Genomic DNA, 17500 nt, shown 5'->3' on the forward strand with positions numbered 1-17500 from the left:
ATGACTGAAGAGAAAGCTCCTTCAGGTGGTGAGGTTCTCTGTGGAAGAAATGACGGTACGTTGCCTAACCTTGGAAAAGGTCCAGCTCTGGGTGATGAATGCACAGCCTGAAGGGATCTAGCAGGCCCGGGCGTGGCGAACATGGCACTGGCAGGCCTTGCCCTTCCCTCTCCTCTCCGCCTTGCTAAAACCCGTTAGATTATATTCCGAAAGCTAGCCATCAAGGTCCGTTCCCTCATTTGGCCGCTTCCTCCTCCTGAGGCTGACCACCGAGGTCCAGCTATCAAAGCACTGAAGCCCGGTAATCGAAAGCTCGCCGCCCTTCGGCTCACCTAGTTAATACGTCCAATCAAACCAAATCATGCTAACGTGGACTTTCCCATTTTCCCTCTATAAACTTCTATTCGTCTATGGGCCACGGCTATCTCCTCTCTATGCAGAGGCAATCCTTTGTTCCTCTGGGGCAAAAGTCCCTTCCCCCTCTCCCTTGGTCCTTTCTTCTTCTCCCTAGTCTTTGTCTCTTATTCCCTGCCCTTTGTCCCTCTGGTGCAAATCTTTATGCTGAGAACTTGGTGTGTGTCCCCTGTGTCAATTCCAGCCCTTTCACAGCCTGTGTGAGGCCCCACCTTCCCTGAGGGTGTGCAGACAGGAGACGTAGGGATCCCCAACTTCACAGCAAGGCCCTTCCCAGAACATCCCCGAAGCTGCAGTGCTGCTCTGGTCAGTATTTGCCCTCCAACTCCCTCGCACAGGTGAATGCTAGGAAGTGAGAAGGCCGCTTGCCTGGGCAGCAGCCAGCTGAGCGGGAACTGAAGCCGGGGCACTGCACTTGACCCCAGAACCTGTTTTTCTTCTGCTGTGCCCCACCGGAGGCCATGTTTGCTCCAGCATGACCCTTGTAAAAGGGGCACCTGCTCCCTGAGCTCAAATCTTGTAGCTGTAATGTTATCCAGGGCTTAGGTGGAGCCCCAAAGCGCCCAACACAGTCATGTTTCTGGTCTTTATAGACTTCTCAGTTCTGATCCTGACAGAACCTGCGGCCCAGAGGTGAGCACTCTCCATTAACAGAACAAGATTACCAAACCGGTATGGCACCGTGAGCATGCAGAAAACTGAGGCAGGAAGCTCTCTCATTCAAGTCCAGCCTGGGACTGCACAGGGGGTGTTTGGCCACCCTGGGCTCCACAGGGAGGAGAGAGGATACATAAGACCAGAGTCTCCAGCATAGATATTCGTTCAGGCCTTGGCCTTTGCTGAGAAAGAGTGCAAACAGATGTTCCTAGTCTAGTATTTCTCTCCAAGATCCCAAGAGGATGGGACCCAGCCACCCTGAGGGCCAGCGGAAGAGCCAGCAGCAGGATGCTGGCCAGCCCGGTGGGTACCGGCGATGCTCCCTACGCAGAGGCCGGGGTTTCTACACTGCAACACCCTAACGAGCGCTGAGAGCTGAGGAAGGAAGGCAGGAGGGGTAGGAAGTTGGAGCGGGGGAGCTGGGTGAGCGTCCGCGCATGCGCCTGCCGCGCCCGGCTTCGAGGCTGGAACCGGGAGGAGCCTGCGGCCCCGCAGGAGCTCCGGAGTGAGGAAAAACCGCGCGTGCGCCCGCTTGTGGGCGGAGCCTGGGCGCGGCAGGGGCGGGGCTGTCGTCACGCTCGGGCCCCGCCCCTCGGTCTCCGAGAGGCGGCAACCGCTTCTCCTTGTCTCTTCCCGGTTGTCGGGGACCGCCGCACCTCGGTTCTAGGTGACCATGGGGGACCCCAGCAAGCAGGACATCCTGGCCATCTTCAAGCGCCTGCGTTCGGTGCCTACTAACAAGGTAACGGCTGCAGGCGGGCTAGGGACCCCGCGGCCCACTGGACCCTGCTGTGGCCGCGGCCGTGGGAGGAGCCGCCCGGCCTGTGACACGTCGCACTGTGGGCCCGGCAGCCGCCGCTCCCCAACCTTTGCCAGCAAGGGACCGAAGAGGGGGCGCACACCAGGGATTTAGCGACGGAGCACGGGGTCCTGCGAGCGCCTCGCCAGAGGCCCAGGGGCTCAGGGAGGACTTGGGACACGGGCATCTGGAGGTTGTCCCCACCAAAGGGCAGAGCACTTCAGGGAACAGAGAAGATCGGGGCATGGACATCTGGGTGTCCAACATCAGAGGGCAGAGCTCCTGGGGTCACAGGGAGTTCTGGGGCATGGACAGTTGGGGTGGCTGGCACTGGAGGCCAGAGCATCTGGGGTAGGTAGAGGACTGGGACATCTGGGACAGGAGACCGGTGCATCTGGGGGCAGAGAAAGGTCTAGGGTATGCCTCTCTGTGAGTGCCCGTTATCAGAGGCCAGAGTGCCCATGATCAGAGGGCTGGTTCATAGCATTTGGGAGTGCCTAGGTCTGGAGACCAGAGCACCGTGACCCAGAAGCACAGACATGCTGGGGTGGAGGGAGCAGGGAGTGGAAGTGTGTCAGTGCTTTGGGTGGTCGGGCTCTTGAACAGGCTGGAGAGGCACAGCTTCCTTCCATCTGGCCTGTGAGCTAAGGGTGAATACTACAGCCACCGAGACCCAGGGTCTCGAGTCTGGGGGTCAGAACCCTAAGCAGTGCTGGGAAAGAAGGACTTTTCCCCCACCATGGACCTTGTCTTGTGTGTTCTTCAGGGTTGGGGACCTGTTGGAGCCTGGTCCCCACTGTCCTTCGGTGGCAGCCTGTTTCCCAGTCCAGTAAAGCTAAGGTTCTCTGCCCTGGTTGCCAGCTTCCTCTGTTCCTGAGGAAACCCTCCAAGGTTTATCCTCTGGAGGTTGGGGTCTGCCCCTCCAATTTTCTTTTCCCCTAGGTGTCTTCACCCCACCCCCACTGTACCTCATGACTTTTAGCATGTGGCTGGCAGTGTTGTTATGAGACACAGGGATGACGGACTAGGGTGGAACCTGTCGAGGACAAAGGGCTGCCGTGTCACTGTGGACTCTTGCCGTGCCCCCCCCCTTGGAGTTCAGTCCGGTCTCCACCTTCACCTCTGAGGAAACATCTGTTAACGGGCACAGCCACGAGTCCTGAATGGATGGCATAGAAAGTTCCAGCGCTTTGCAGAAGTCGGGCATTTTAAGCCTTGATGGTGGAAGGGAGCCATAAGTTTGTATAGCCTTGTAATGAAGGAAATGGTTAATTGGGGGTGATCGTGTCTTTTGGGTAAAAGAAAAGAGGAGATGGCCTCCAGGCACTGTCCAGTGTCTGGTGCTTTGCTATTTTCTTTTCAAATTTAGATTGGTCCGTGCATAGCCAGGACTTGCTTCTTACCACAAAAAGATTAGATCTGCAGCTGGAAAAACATATGCTACTACTTTCTCTGCAAGCCACGCCAGTATGTGTTCTCTGAATTCATCAAAAAGGCATTGCTAGATAAGAAAATAAAAGGCAAGAAGCCACAACAAAAAGGGACGGTGCTCCTTTTAAATAGAAAATGTCATTGAGACCAAGAGACACTTTTAAGGAACCCACAAGGCCTTGTTTTCATGTTAAGATTTAATTGGGCATGGTAGCATATGTTGTAATCCTAGCACTTGGGAGGTGAAAGCAGGAAGATCAGGAGTTCAAGGGCAGCCTCAGCTACATAGCAAGTTCAAGGCCAGCCTGGGCTGTATTAGACTATCTCTTTAAAAATTTAGTTATTGTCCAGGTGGGCCTGAGGGCCCATACCTATAATCCCAGAGCTTGGGAGACTTAGGCAGTTGGATTTCCAGTAGTTAAAGGCCAGTTTGAGCTACTAGTGGGTTTTTGGTTGGTCTGTATTAAAAAGTGAGACCTGCCTCAGAATGTACACACGCACACACACACACAAACACACAAACACACACGAGTGTGTGCTTTACTACCCTTAAGCAGATCCCTTGTTCACTTAGCACTTTATTTTCATCGACTGGAAATGTGGATGTGATGTGAACTGGATCTAGCTGGAAGGATTATGTAAAGGTCAGATCAGAAGAACCTAGAAAAGCCTGGTTGGACACGGGTCTGCATGGACGAAGCCAGTTTCCGCTTTATTCTGAAGAGCACACCTGTGGAAACTATACTGTGTAAGACGATTTCTGAAGCAGGATTCCAGGAGCCTCACGTTATGTCTCCGGGCACTTGGTTCTCCTTTGTGGTCTTGGCTTGAAAACATTGCTGGTTGGATGGCTTGAAGCCATGACCTGAACAATGGTGAAAGCTAGTTTGGCTTTTTCGGTTGGTTGGTTGGTTTGGTTTTTTTTTTTTTTTTTTTTTTTTTGGTTTTGTTTTTTGGTTTTTGGTTTTGTTTTTTTAGAAAGAAAGGGCTTCTCTGTGTAGCCCCAGCTGTCCTGGAACTCACTCTGTAGACCAGGCTGGTCTCGAACTCACAGAGATCCACCTGCCTCTGCATCCTGAGTGCTGGGACTAAAGGACCACTGCTTGGCAAATCACTAAATTAAAGGCGTGTGCCACCATGCCCTGCTGATGAAAACTAATTTTAAAGCCTAGTAGCAATAGGCCCCCCACCCTTTTGGTGTGCTACTGGGGTTTGAACCTGGGACCTTGTGTATTCTAGACAGGCACTTTATTATTAAGCTATATCTTCAGCTCTTTTTTTTTTTTTTTTTTTTTTTTTTTTTAAGATAGGCTCTACCTGTGTAGCCCAGGCTAGCTTTGAACTCACAATATAACACCAGGCTGGCCTGGAATTTTGCAATCCCCTATCATCCAGTCATCATGCCTAGCTTAACAACATTTTTTTTTTTTTTTAATGCTTAGGCTGGAAGGGCATGACCTCTGAGTAAACTTTGCTTTAATGGGGCTGAAGTCCTGATACGAATCATACTTTTAATTCCCACACCTGGAGGGAGAGGCCGGACAATCAGGAGTTCAAAGTCATCTACAACTGCAGAACAAATGTGGTCCAGGCTGAGTTACAGGAGACCTTGTCCGAAAAAGGGGAGAGGTTGTAAAAATGGAGTCCCCAAAATAGTTCAGTCAGAAAAGGCAAAAGGAAAGCAGCTGGATGAACTTTTCTTGGAATCCAGTGTCCAGACTCCCTTAGAGATGATGACAGTCTGCCTGGATGAAAGGCCTCAGCTCACAGGCTGTCTTCTGTGCTGGGTTGTTCCTCGGGGCTCAGCACCCTCAGTGCTTCAGTACTGGGTAAAGCATTGAGGACACTACCCCGAAGGCAGAGACCTGGCTCCAGGGAGCCTGCAGTTGGGGACAGAAAGTGGGAGAGGCGGGGCTGGAGAGGCGGATCATCGGGGAGAGCGGGCACACGCTGCTCTTGCAGAGGACCTGAGTGAGGTTCCCCCGCACCCATCCCGGGTGGCTCACAAGCGCTCCTAACTCCAGCCGCAGGGACTTCGATGCCTCTGGCCTCTGTGGGCAGCTGTATGTATGCATACATGCGCACACACGCGAGCACACGCACACACAAAATTAAAATAAAATAAATATTTTAAAAAGTAGCTGGGGGAGGCTGGAAAGATTGGCCAGTGGTTAAGAGCGCTATTGCTCCGACAGAGGACCTAGGTTTGGTTCCTGGCATCCACCTGGTTGCTCACAACCATCCATAACTCCAGCCCCAGGGGAGCTTATCCCTCTTCCGGCGTCTGTGGACTGGACAGAGGCACACAGATATGTGGTGCACAGATATACATAGAGAAAACACACGCAAATAAGTAAAATCTTTAAAGTAGAGGAAGGACTTGAGGGTGTGGAGATGGAGAAATGGCGTGTTCCAAGGACACGAATCGCTTAGCGTCCAGTTCCTACCGTTTTGGTTTTGATGTGTTTAGAGATGAAGTTTTAGGTATGCCAGGCTGGCCTGAAGTTCGCTGTATAACCACCTTGACCTTCTGATCCCATTGCCTCCACTTCCCAGGCATGTCCCACCATTCCTTTTCCAGTTCTTGCTTCCCAGCTGTGATGTCTGATTGAGTCCTTATTCCCTCTGGCTATTAATTTTTTTTTAAGATTTATTTATTTTACATATATGAGTGCTCTATCTGCATGTACACCTGCGTGCCAGAAGAGGGCATCAGATCCCAGCATAGATGGTTGTGAGCCCCCATGTGGTTGCTGGGACTTGAACTCAGGACCTCTGGAAGAGCAGACAGTGCTCTTAACCGCTGAGCCATCTCTCCAGCCCCATCAGCTCTTAATTTGTGAAATGCAGAAAATGGAGAGGTTATGCCCCCCTTTGAAAAGCATCAAGAACATCAACCTGGAACTATAGAACATTCAACCTGCCACAAAGGCCACCAAAGCGGCAGGGGATTTCCCTGGCGTCGGGGTCAGAGGGGCTGCTGAGGTAATGACCCCCTTCCTACAGGTTTCTTTGAAGGTACTGAGTTAGCTGTCACCATTTCTGTAAGAAAATTCTTATCATCTGGCCAAGCCCGGTCAGCTGAAGGCTGTTTCTTTTTCACCTCCCTGCAAACTGAGGTCTCCTTAGAAAACCTCACCCCTACTTTTGGTTGGGATGACGCATCAAGGCACAGCACAGACCCCGTTTCGTGCTGTCCTGTCCTGTCCTGCCGTAGCCAGCCTTGCCACCACTCAGGCTTGCTGCTCAGCTTGCCTGCCCTGGCTGCCACCTCTCCTCCCAGGCCGTAGGAAACCTCATCCTACATGCTCACCTAAAGCCATGCGATCAGGTGATGAGCTGTCTCACCCCCTAGACCGTGGGTGCACCCGGTGGCCCCCCAGAGAAACGCTGTCGCCCCAGCGCTGCTTAATGTCTGTGCCCGTCTCTTCCCACACAGCGAGTGTCTCCTACGCCAGGGTGTTCCTGGCAGAGACCCGGTGTAAGTGTGCATTGCTGGGGTCGGTGGTGCCGTCCACTCCTTTGCCCCTTGGCTCTGACAGTGTCTGACACGTAGCCGGCAGTCAGAGAACACCACAGTGAGTCACTGGACGGCTGCCCTCCGTGCCCGCTGTCACCTCACACCCACTGTCGCACCGCAGATCAGAGGAGGCCAGCGTGGTGACGGCTTTCAGCAGCTCGTGGTTTCTCTTGTCTTGTTTCCCCAAGGCCAGAAGCAGCTCTTTCCTGAGGGTCGTTTTCAGTTTATCAAATGTATCTAACGTGAGCGGGGTTCTGAGAAAAATTAAATGCAGTTTTCCTGTTGTGGAAACTGTAATCGCTACTCTGCTTTGAATTAACTGTAAATATTACATTTCATCGAAGGCACTATGTATTTATTTGGGGGGGGTCATTTGAACACCATGGTCTGCATTCCACGGCCTCCTGGTATAGGTCAGAGGACAGCTTAAGGGATTCATTTCTTTACTCCTGCCATGTAAAATCTGGGAATTGAACTCAGGTCATCAAGCTTGGCAACAATCACCTTTACCCAACGAGCCCTCTCGGTGGCCCAGCACTGGGTACCTTTACTTTCTCTGTGCCTGTGTTATGAAGGGCGTTTTCTCTCATCATCGGAGGGTCTGCTGGCAGTTTTTGAGCTGGCCAGAAGCTGGTGTGCTGTTTGCTTGACTAACAAAGGTTTACTGAGCGCTAATGAGGAAGGACTACCTGATCAAGGTCCGTGGGAGCTGAACACCCAGAGCCGTTCAGCCAGCACCGGAGCACCTGTGCTAATAGAGCCGGCAGGTGACCGGAAAGGCCCATCCCGGTGGGAGCTCTCGGTGCCCACAAAGAGGAGGGCGCGTTCTGTTGTCATGAGCCATGTGTCCAATAGTTCTCAAAGTGACCTGGAAAAGCAGAGGGGGATGTGCCGTGCCTCAGAGAGGAGCATTGGAGTAACCCCCAAACGAGCATCTTCCTTCCGTGGGCGTGTTCGCCTACGTGGGTTCTGAGGTCCGGATCGGGGAGTGATCAGCTGGGCGGCTGTGTCGTTCCTGTACAGCGGCCATCATCTGAGTGCTGTGGGCCCTCAGTCGCTGCATCTGGTGGTGTGGGCAGGCCTCTGCCCTCCACAGGCAGCTCGGCTGGGGCCTCACCCAGCTCCTGGCCACCCACGTGAGCCTCTCCCCAGGGCAGTCTGAGCGCCCTGAGAAACTGTAGCTGGTTTTCCCCTGAGGCAGTGACGCAGTGACAAGGAGGCCATGGTGTCTTCGTCTCACCTCAAAACTGGTAGGTCACCTCTCCCACCTCGTTCTATGAGGCACCTTGGTAAAGTGAGGGCGTGAGTATTAGGAGGTGAGGGGTGACTGGGCATCTGACAGACACAGGAGACTTCACACCCAGGAGGCTGCCACTTGAGATAGAGCCACTGTCCGTCCTGTGATGGTTTGGGACAGGCTGTCCCTCAAGGGCCACAGTCCTCACTAGCATGCGCTTACGTGCTAAGGGTCCCTACTGAGTGTTCAAAGGCGAGCTGTGTTTGAGATGGATGTATATTCTCTTCACTGTATTTAATTAATGGAGTTATAATCACTATTATAGAAGAAGTTTGAGATTTTGAAATCCTAGGTGACACCCTTTCTCTTCCTTTTTATGTAGGTCCATACAGATGTGTGGGCACATGTGTGCCAGTGGATAGGCACATGTGTACTCTGTGTGTGTGTGTGTGTGTGTGTGTGTGTGTGTGTGTGTGTATGTGTGTGTAGGCCAGAAGACATCCTCAGCTGTCATTCCTCAGATGCCGTCCATCTTGTTTCTTTGAGTCAGGTTCTCTTACTGGCTCGGAACTCGGCAAGCTGGTGATCTGCCTGTCTCTGCATCCCTAGCCACGTGCCACCAACTGCCAGCTGTCACTCCCGCCCCCCGCCCTCCCTGGTGGGCTCTAGGGATAGACCCACAGGTCTTCATGCTTGCAAGGCCAGTGCTTGGTGGCCTGAGAGTTTCCCCGGGCTCTGGATGACACGCTGTGGAACAGCCAAGGCTTACAGGGTGACAGCTGCACCGCCTTCTCGTCAGCCTTGCCCTCTGGCCTCCGGGATGACTCACCTGCCGATGTCAATTAGTCGCTGACCACCACATATAACAAGCGTTTGTGTTTTGTTTTCCTTTCAGGTGTGTTTTGACTGTGGCGCCAAAAACCCCAGCTGGGCAAGCATCACCTATGGCGTGTTTCTTTGCATTGACTGCTCCGGCTCACACCGGTCACTCGGCGTTCACTTGAGTTTCATCCGGTGAGTGAGCTCTCTCTCCCTGGCTGGCTGCAGAGGTTGCGCTGTCACACGGATGGATGTAGCACCTGTTCGAGGGTGCCGCTGCAGCTGCAGGAGTGAGGGACTTCTCCCATTGCAGCGAGTCAGGGAGCGGAGATGGAGGCTGCTGCTCAGCTCAGTTTCTCCATTTGTTGTTTTGGTTTTTGGTTTTGGAGCCTTGGCTGTGCTAGACTCACGCTGTAGACCAGGCTAGCTTCGAACTCACAGAGGTCCGCCCGCCTCTGCCTCCCTGAGCGTTGGGATTAGAGGCGTGTGGCACCTCGCTCAGCTTAATTTCCCCTTTTTATTCGGCCCAGGATCCCGGCTGGGGATGGTGCAGCCCACATTCAGGGTAGGTCTAATGACAGGTGCGCTCAGGGCTACGTTTCCATGTGATTCTGAATCTAGTCCAGTTGATGGCGACGCCATCAGAGGAGCCACAGACGCTGCCCTTCCGGAGGTCCTGGGTTCAATTCCCAGCATGCACAGAGCTGCTCACAACCATCTGTAATTGAATTTAACTCCCTCCTCTGTGTGCAGATGTTCGTGTAGACAAATGAGCATAAAGTGTAAATGGTTAAAATGAAAAAAATAACCGTGGACATGGATATCCTCCCTTTTTGAGTATATTGACTTGATACCAGTAAAATGAGAGCTAGTCATGAACTGGGGGTGGAGCTCCTGTGGAGGAGGAAAGCTCTGATGTTGAAGACGAGGTCAGAGGTGAGGTCTCAAAGCAACAATGCCTTCCCCTCCAGTGCCGTCCAAGAGAAGCACAGAGCACGCCCTAGAGAAAAGGGGTTCCCTGGACACACCACACAAGGTGGAGAGTTCACTGAAGGGTGGGAGTCCTCCTCATGTCAGGTGTGGCCTCCGGGGTAATCCTCCAGCTCCGGTTCCCACTGACACCAGCAGGACAAAGCCTGAGTGGACAGATTTGTCTGGCTCTGAGCCTGTGATGTCAGATGTTTATGATAAGAAAGCCTTTCCCCCTTTACCAAGGGCTTGGGCTACACTGCCACTCCCGTGAGTAAATGTCCACTTGTGACGCTCTGGGGCTCTGTGGGCTCCAGAGAAGGGTGCAGCCCTGTGGGGGAGGGGGAGGGCCCTGAGGTGAAGTGAAATGATACATAGGAAAAGGACTGTAGTCAGACTGGAGGCCCAGGAAGGTCTGCGCCAGCTGCCTGCCTTGTCAGGGCACCTCCTGCAGGTCATCCCGGGATGCAGGAGGTGCCCTGACAAGGCTTCTGCTGCTGCCTCCTCCTCCAGCAGCTGCCAGTTTCTCGGCTCCTTTTCTGGGAATGCACTGTGGGAGCAATTTTTCTTGTTGTTGTTTTAGCTTACCATAAAGGAGCATTTGCCCCTAGAGGGGAAAAATACGTGTGTGTGTGTGTGTGAGAGAGAGAGAGAGAGAGAGAGAGAGAGAGAGAGAGAGAGAGAGAGAGAGAGAACATGCATGTGTTTGCCTATGGAGGCCAGAAGAGGGCCTCTGATCTCCCAAGCTGACGTTACAGGTGTTGCGAGTCACGTGGGTTGTGGGACCCAAGCTCAGTTCTCAGCAAGAGCAGTAAGCACCCCTAACCACCAAGCCATCTCTCCAGCCCTGCCTGGGGATTTTTTTTTTTAAGTTTATAATGGCCTGGTGGGCTAACCATGTCTATAGCTGTGTAACTGCATAGTTAACCGCTAAGAAAAAGAAGTTGCTTTGCATATTCCTTGCCTCAAAATATCAGTCGTCTACTCTTGTCTGAGATTCTGGCTCCAGTGTTTGGAATGTGTTGATGTATACTTGTCTCATTATTACTGTTGTTATTATTATTATTTTGGTATCCCTGGCTCTCCTAGAACTCGCTCTGTAGGCCAGGCTGGCCTCGAACTCACAGGGATCCACCTGCCTCTGCTTCCTGAGTGCCAGGATCAAAGGTGCGCGCGCCACCATCCCCCGCTTGTGATTTGCCTGTCTTGATACCTTCCTGTTCTAGTTTCCAGTGATAAAACACCATATCCAAAAGCAACTTAAGGAGTTACTTTTTGATTCTGGGTCCCAAAGGGAGAGAGTCCGTAATGGTGGGAAATCATCACAGCAGAAAGTGAGGCCAGCCTGCCAGTCAGGAAGCAGAGAGAGATCAGGAAGTGGGGTCAGGTTCTAAGAACTTAAAGCCACCCTGAGGGACACCTTCCAGCAAAGCTCCACCTCCTCAGGTGCTGCAGCCTCCCAGCTGGAACCTAGGGTTTGACCACGTGAGCCTGAGGGGCACTGACTCAAACATTCACCTCACGGCAGGGTAGATAGATGCCTGTCATTTTGCACTGGCTTGGTTTATTTAGCTCACTCTGAGCATCCATTTGTCACAGTCAGTGTCCACTTCCTTTGCTGAGGCCAAATAAGATCCCAGTGATCTGTTAACACCGATTTGCTCATCTGTCCAACCACGAACAGACGCTTGAGTTGCTCCCACATCGTAGCTGTTGAGATAAAGCTGCCGTAAGCATGGGTGTGCATGCGTCACTTTGAGAACCCTCCTGTCCTTTTTGGGCCAGTCCCGGAAGTGCTGTTGATGGCACAAGTGGTCATTATTGTGAGGAAGCCCTTCCTTTTACAGAATGCCTGTGTCGTTTTACCTTCCCTCCAACAGTGCATTAGGATTTGTGTCTGCCCATGTCCTCCTCTTCTTCCTTCACCTCCTCTTTTTCTCTGCCTCCTTTTCTTCCTTTTTTCCTTCCTCCTCATCTTTCTCTTCTGCCTTTTTTCTCTTCCTCATCTTCTTTTTCTTCCTCTTCTTTATCTTCCCTCTCTTACCCTTCTCTTCCTCCTCCTCCTTCTCTTCCTGCTCTTCTTATTCTTCCTCCTTGTTTTCTCCACTTTTTTCTCCCTCTTTCTCTTCTCTTTCTTTCTCCTTCTCTTTTTCTCTTCCTCTTCTCCCCCTTCTTTTTCTCTTTCTCTTTCTCCTCTTCTTCTTCTTTTCCTCTTTCTTCCTCTCCTGCTCCTCTTCCTGACCCTCACCCTCCTATGCCTGCTTTTTTTTTTTTTTCTTGTAGTGCTAGAGAGGCCAGGGGCCTCATGCATGCTACACAGGCATTCTGCTGCTGAGCCAGCCCACTAGCCAGCCCTCCCTCCTTCCCTCCCCTCTTCCTCTCTTTCTCCTTTCCTCCTTGGTTTTTTTGAGACAAGGTTTCTCCATATAGCCCTGGCTGCCTTAGACTCACTTTGTAGACCAGGTTGGCCTCGCACTCACAGAGCTCCTCCTGCCTCTGCCTCCCTGAGTGCTGGGATTACAGGTGTGTGCCACCACGTTTGGCTTCTCCCTCTCCTCTTTTCTCTCTGTTTTTTCAGTACCAGCTATTGGGTGTAAGGTGGTTTCTCTTGCCATTTCTGTGAGTTTCCCAGTGGTTGGTGCTCCGTGTTTTCTCGTGCGCTCTGGACCACCTGTGTTTTTTCCTCTGAAGACTTTCTCTTTACGTTCTTGTCTGGTTTGGATTGAGTTGGTTGTTGTGTGAAGTTTTCAGAGTTCTTTTGTTTGCTGTATATCAGATCTCCTGTAACAGATACAATTTGAAAATATCTCCACCCATCTGATGGATGTCTCCCTACTTGGTGTTTTAACACACCTGTTGGAAAGTTTCCTGATGTAGTTAGTGCGTGCCTTTTGGATCCTTCTCAAGGAAGGAGCACCAGAGCCACGGCCATGAGGTCTTCTGTTCTTTTCCCAGAGTTTTATAGTTTTAAGTCTTATGCTTATGTCTTTAACCCTTTTGAGTTTTCTTTTTGTTTCTTAGCCAGGGTCTCACTATGTAGCCTTGGCTGTCCTGGAACTCATTATGTAGACCAGGCTGGCCTTGAACTCACAGAGAACTGCCTGCCTCTTTCTCCTAGTGCTAGGATTAAAGGTGTGAAGCACCACGCCCAGCTCTAGCTAACTTTTGTTTCTGGTAATAACTAAATGTGTGCTAGTGTGTGTGTGTGTGTGTGTGTGTGTGTGTGTGTGTGTGTCAGTGTGTGTGCAAGCGCCTGTGGAACAGAGCTGAGGAGATGTATGTGTGTGGTGCTGTGGTCTAGGCACGAAGCCAGACCCCCAGCCTCACCCTACTGTTATTTGGAGACAGGCTCTTATACGTGGCCTTAAACTCGCTCTGTGGCACAGGCTGGCCTTGGTCTCCCTTCCTCAGCTTCCTGAGGCACAAGGATTGTAGATGTGAGCCACCAGCACCACCCCACCTCCGCTTGGCTTCCAGCTTCACTTTTGAGAATGTTTTCCCCAGACTGCTCTTTAGCCCGTTCATACACAGTGCCACACCCAGTCCAGAGCAGAGGAAGGCCGGACGTGAGGTGCCCCACAGCCGCCCCTCCCGATGCTTGGTGCTGGTCTGTCCTGTTCTCCTTTCCAGGTCCCCTCCTTATCTGCTGCCATGTCCTCTTGTTCACCTCTAAGGCATATGTCCACATACACAGAGTTCCAGGAAACCAGATAGGAGGTCTGGCCCGGAGCCTGGAGAGCTGGTTCTTCTGTTAGGCCTGTGGGGGTTCAAACGTGTGCCTTTTAAAAGTCATAAATGGGTGAGTCACACAGTTATGGATGAATCAAAAAATAACAGCTGAAAAGTGCTGAGCCAAAGGGCAGTTGCCTAGGCTGTGCACAGCTTGCCTAGGCCAAGGGCACGTGTTACCTGGGACAGTCACTACTGAGTTCAAGGCTACCTAGTGAAGTCCAGGCCAGTCAGGACTACATAAAGAGAACCTGTCTCAAAATCAAACAAGCAGACAAACAAGCCTGGCATGGTGGCACATGAAAGAAATCCCAGCCCCGGGGAGGCAGAGGGAGGCACACAAAGTCCCAAATCCAAAGCAACCTCAAAAGACCCAGCTCAAAAGACCTGCTAGGCTAGGGTCAGATGGAAGAGGAAGAGGACCTCCCTTATCAGTGGACTTGGAGAGGGGCTTGGGAGGAGATAAGGGAGGGAGGATGGGGTTGGGAGGGAATGAGGGAGGGGGCTACAGCTGGGATACAAAGTGAATAAACTAATTAATATAAAAAATAAAAATTAAAAAAATTAGAAAAAGAAGCATACAAATGCTCGCTGGAAAAAAGTCTAAGCAGCCCCCAATTATGCGAGTGAGGCATGGACTCTCTTGATCTGGGTCCCTTTCTTCCTTGGCCGCCAGCCACACACATGCACACAGATGAGCACAGAGAACGCACAGCCATAGCTCTCGCTCCTGATCACCACGAACAGTGTGTCATGGTTGGTATGTCTAACCAAGGGGAGCTCATGTTTTTAGGTTGAATATCAAGATAGCGATTTTTACAAAGGAGAAAGTAATTTCAGAACTGTCCTTGGTGGGCAGCCAGCGACTCAAGTTAGGAGTATGTGCATACACACAGCAGCATGATGCCCAGCGCTCAGCCATGGCTGGGACTGCCCTGGCCCCGCCCAGCACCTAGGGCAGAGCTATGCACAGCTCTGCTCAGAGTCAGCCAGATGCCTGCTCAAGGGACTCAAGGGAAGAGCCTTGGCATGACACCAGCATGGAAGTGGACAGTCGGCCTTGAAGGAAGCACGCTGGGAGCAAATGGCCTACCACAGCACTTCTCGTGCCTGCCTTGCATCCATCATCATGTCTTTCCTTCCCTCTGACACACTGATCATGGGAAGTCTCAGTTAGCTTAGGGACAGCCATTCCAGCACAGATTCTGAAGTCTGCTACTTACTGTCTTCAGTAGCTGTGTTCAGTGGCCATTAGTGAAGCGAGGAGGCCACTGCCTCCTTACCTCACAGGCCACCCTCTTGTTACCTCGTTGGTTAGCAAGAGCAATTTTTTTCTCAGCGCTCAGCTTTCATAGGAGCAGCAGGGCAGCCACTCTTCCTGGGCGAGTGGGTGCTGCCCTAGGCTCCTGCCAGGGCGTGCTGAGTTCTCCGCCAGCGGCATCTTTTGTCGTGGGAAGTCCAGGGTTCCAAGGGAATTCCTATCTGCTCAGTTTAAGAGCCCTGCTTAAAGGAGCTGGCTGAGCCATTAAGAGCACTTGCTCCTCTTGCAGAAGACCCAGGTTCGGTTCCCAGCACCCACGTTAACGTCAGGTGGCTCAAGCACCGGTGACCCCATCTCCAGGGGATCCACAGGCATATATGTGACACAGACATACATAAATAAAAATAAATTGCAAAGGGACAGAGAAGGGGACGGAGAGATGGCCCCGTGGTTAAGAACACTTGCCCGTCTTCTAGAGGACCCAGGTGTGGTTCCCAACCCCCGTGTGGAGTCTCACAACTGTGTGTAGCTCTGGAGGATCAGACTCCCTCTCCTGGTCTCTGAAGAGCCAGGCATGCTCATGGTGCACAGACACACATGCAGGTAAAGCACCCGCCTGGCAGCCACAGTGCCCCCCACCCTGAGCTCTAGGGCGCTCAAGACCCTTGGGGTTTTTTTGGGGGTCACAAGAAACTCTGGCAAGGCTCTGCCTCCGCCTGCCAGGCGTGAGGGTCACAGGGCCTGCGGGCGCGCAGCACTGTGCCTGCCTACACAGAAGCCCCTAAATCCCAATGCTGGAGGAAGCAGGCCGAGACCTTAGCTAGCAGTTTGCCGCCAGAGAGGCAGAGTTTCACATCGCGGCATCTTTTTCTCCTCCCAGATCCACAGAGCTGGATTCAAACTGGTCTTGGTTTCAGCTTCGCTGCATGCAGGTCGGAGGGAACGCCAATGCTGTAAGTCCCCCAGACGTGCCCTTTCCTCTTCCTTCCGGAGGTTCAGCTGCTGTGTTTGGGAGGCTCATCTCGGGCGGGGGACAGAAAGCAGGCTCAGTGGGCAGAAGCACCGAGGGCGTGTTTGGTCAGAAACCCATTGAGTGCCTGTTGCTTGGTGCTGGGTATCAGAGGAGCCCCGCTCACCCTAGGGTCAGAACACAGCTGAACAAACAGGTTAACAAGGAAATAACAGAGTGTGAGTGCTCTAGGGAAACTGTAAGCAGGTGAGGATGTGGAAGAACGGCCATGCTTAAAGTCAAAAGAAGGTTTTTATCCTTGAAGGGGTGTCCTCTGTGCTTACACTGGATTGTGAATATTTACAGTAATTAGAGAGAATCAGGTCTTTCAAGTGGTAGACCAGCAAGCTATTCAGTGAGGCTAGTGTGTGTGTATGGGAGGAGGGTCGTTTTTTTTTTCAGTGGTGTAGCCACAGGATAGTTGTGACAGGCTCCAGTAAAGGTCCTCCACCCTTGCTGTGCAAGCACCCCTAACTAGGCTCAGTGGGTCACACAAGAAAGCAAGCCCAACAGAAGACAAGAAAGAAGGGGACTTGTTGGGGACGAGCACTGAGGTGGTAAGACAGTGGAACAGAGTGTGAAAATGACCAGACCACAATAAACACGTCTATAAAGTTGTCAAAGAACAAAAAGAAAAACCTTTTGAGACACTGACACCATTTGTTTCCAAATGATAAGGATCGGTGACTGGAGCTGTTTCAGAGGTGCTGTTAAGCCAGGTGTGAGAAATCATATGTGGTCACATGTGGTGGCCACGCCTGTTACCCTGGCAACCCAGCAGGCAGGGACAGGAAGGTCTCTGTGAGTTTGAGGCCAGCCTGGTCTACATAGGGAGTTCCAGGACAGCCAGAACTATATGGTGAGAGTCTGTCTAAAAAAGAAGAAAGAAAACAAAATAATAATAGTATATATCTCAAAAATTATGCCTAGCCTTAAATATTTAAAATCAAAATTCTCAATCTAAAATAGCCACTTACAAAATGTAAAACTGCCTTGATCAGCATTTCTCAATTATTTTCATTATCATCCCCCCAAAAAGAAAAAACAAAGTTGTGGATTATTTCAAAGTTATATTGGGTTCTGTATTTCCTAATGAAAGAAATTAAGTGCTAAGAAACATGGTTCTGTAACCAAATGATGGTGGCATGTCTTTAATCCCAGCACCTGGGAGGCAGAAGCAGGTAGGTGGATCTCTGAGTTTGAGGCCAGCCTGGTCTTCAAAGCGAGTCCAGGACAGCTAGACAGCCAGGGCTAAACAGAGAAACTATGTCAAAGAAAGAAAGAAAGAAAGAGAGAGAGAGAGAGAGAGAGAGAGAGAGAAAGAAGGAAAGAAAGAAAGAAGGAAGGAAGGAAAGAAAGGAAGAAAGAAAGAAAAGAAAAGAAAGAAGAGAGAAAGAGAAAGAATGGAAAAGAAACAAAGAAAAGAAAGAAGAAAGAAAGAAAGAAAGAAAGAAAGAAAGAAAGAAAGAAAGAAAGAAAGAAAGAAAGAAAAGGAAGACACAGCACATGATTCTGTGTGTGGAGAGTCTGGCCATCACAGTACAAAGACTTGTCATCCATTCTCTAAGGCACCATGTTTGTCCCGCTTTGTTTTTCATTTGAGCCTCTGCAGCCCTGGCTGTCCTCGAACTTGTTGTATAGTCCAGACTGGTCTA

At 51.4% G+C, this 17500-nt stretch overlaps 1 protein-coding gene across 4 annotated transcripts in view; it reads left to right on the forward strand.

The window, feature by feature from the left end:
* The first annotated feature begins 1632 nt into the window (after positions 1-1632).
* Arfgap3 (ADP ribosylation factor GTPase activating protein 3) overlaps positions 1633-17500 on the forward strand; it is a 48272-nt gene continuing 32404 nt past the window's right edge. For 2 of the 4 annotated variants that reach the window (XM_060388939.1, XM_060388941.1), the window contains exons 1-3: positions 1633-1813; positions 8954-9072; positions 15717-15789. In XM_060388939.1, the coding sequence (XP_060244922.1) occupies positions 1745-1813; positions 8954-9072; positions 15717-15789 (261 nt within the window). In that variant the 5' untranslated portion in view covers positions 1633-1744. The remainder of the gene's footprint in view (positions 1814-8953; positions 9073-15716; positions 15790-17500) is intronic. The other 2 variants (XM_060388940.1, XM_060388942.1) reach the window with 1 other exon arrangement.

Source organism: Meriones unguiculatus, chromosome 8, assembly GCF_030254825.1.
Source record: "Meriones unguiculatus strain TT.TT164.6M chromosome 8, Bangor_MerUng_6.1, whole genome shotgun sequence".
NCBI lineage: Eukaryota > Metazoa > Chordata > Mammalia > Rodentia > Muridae > Meriones > Meriones unguiculatus.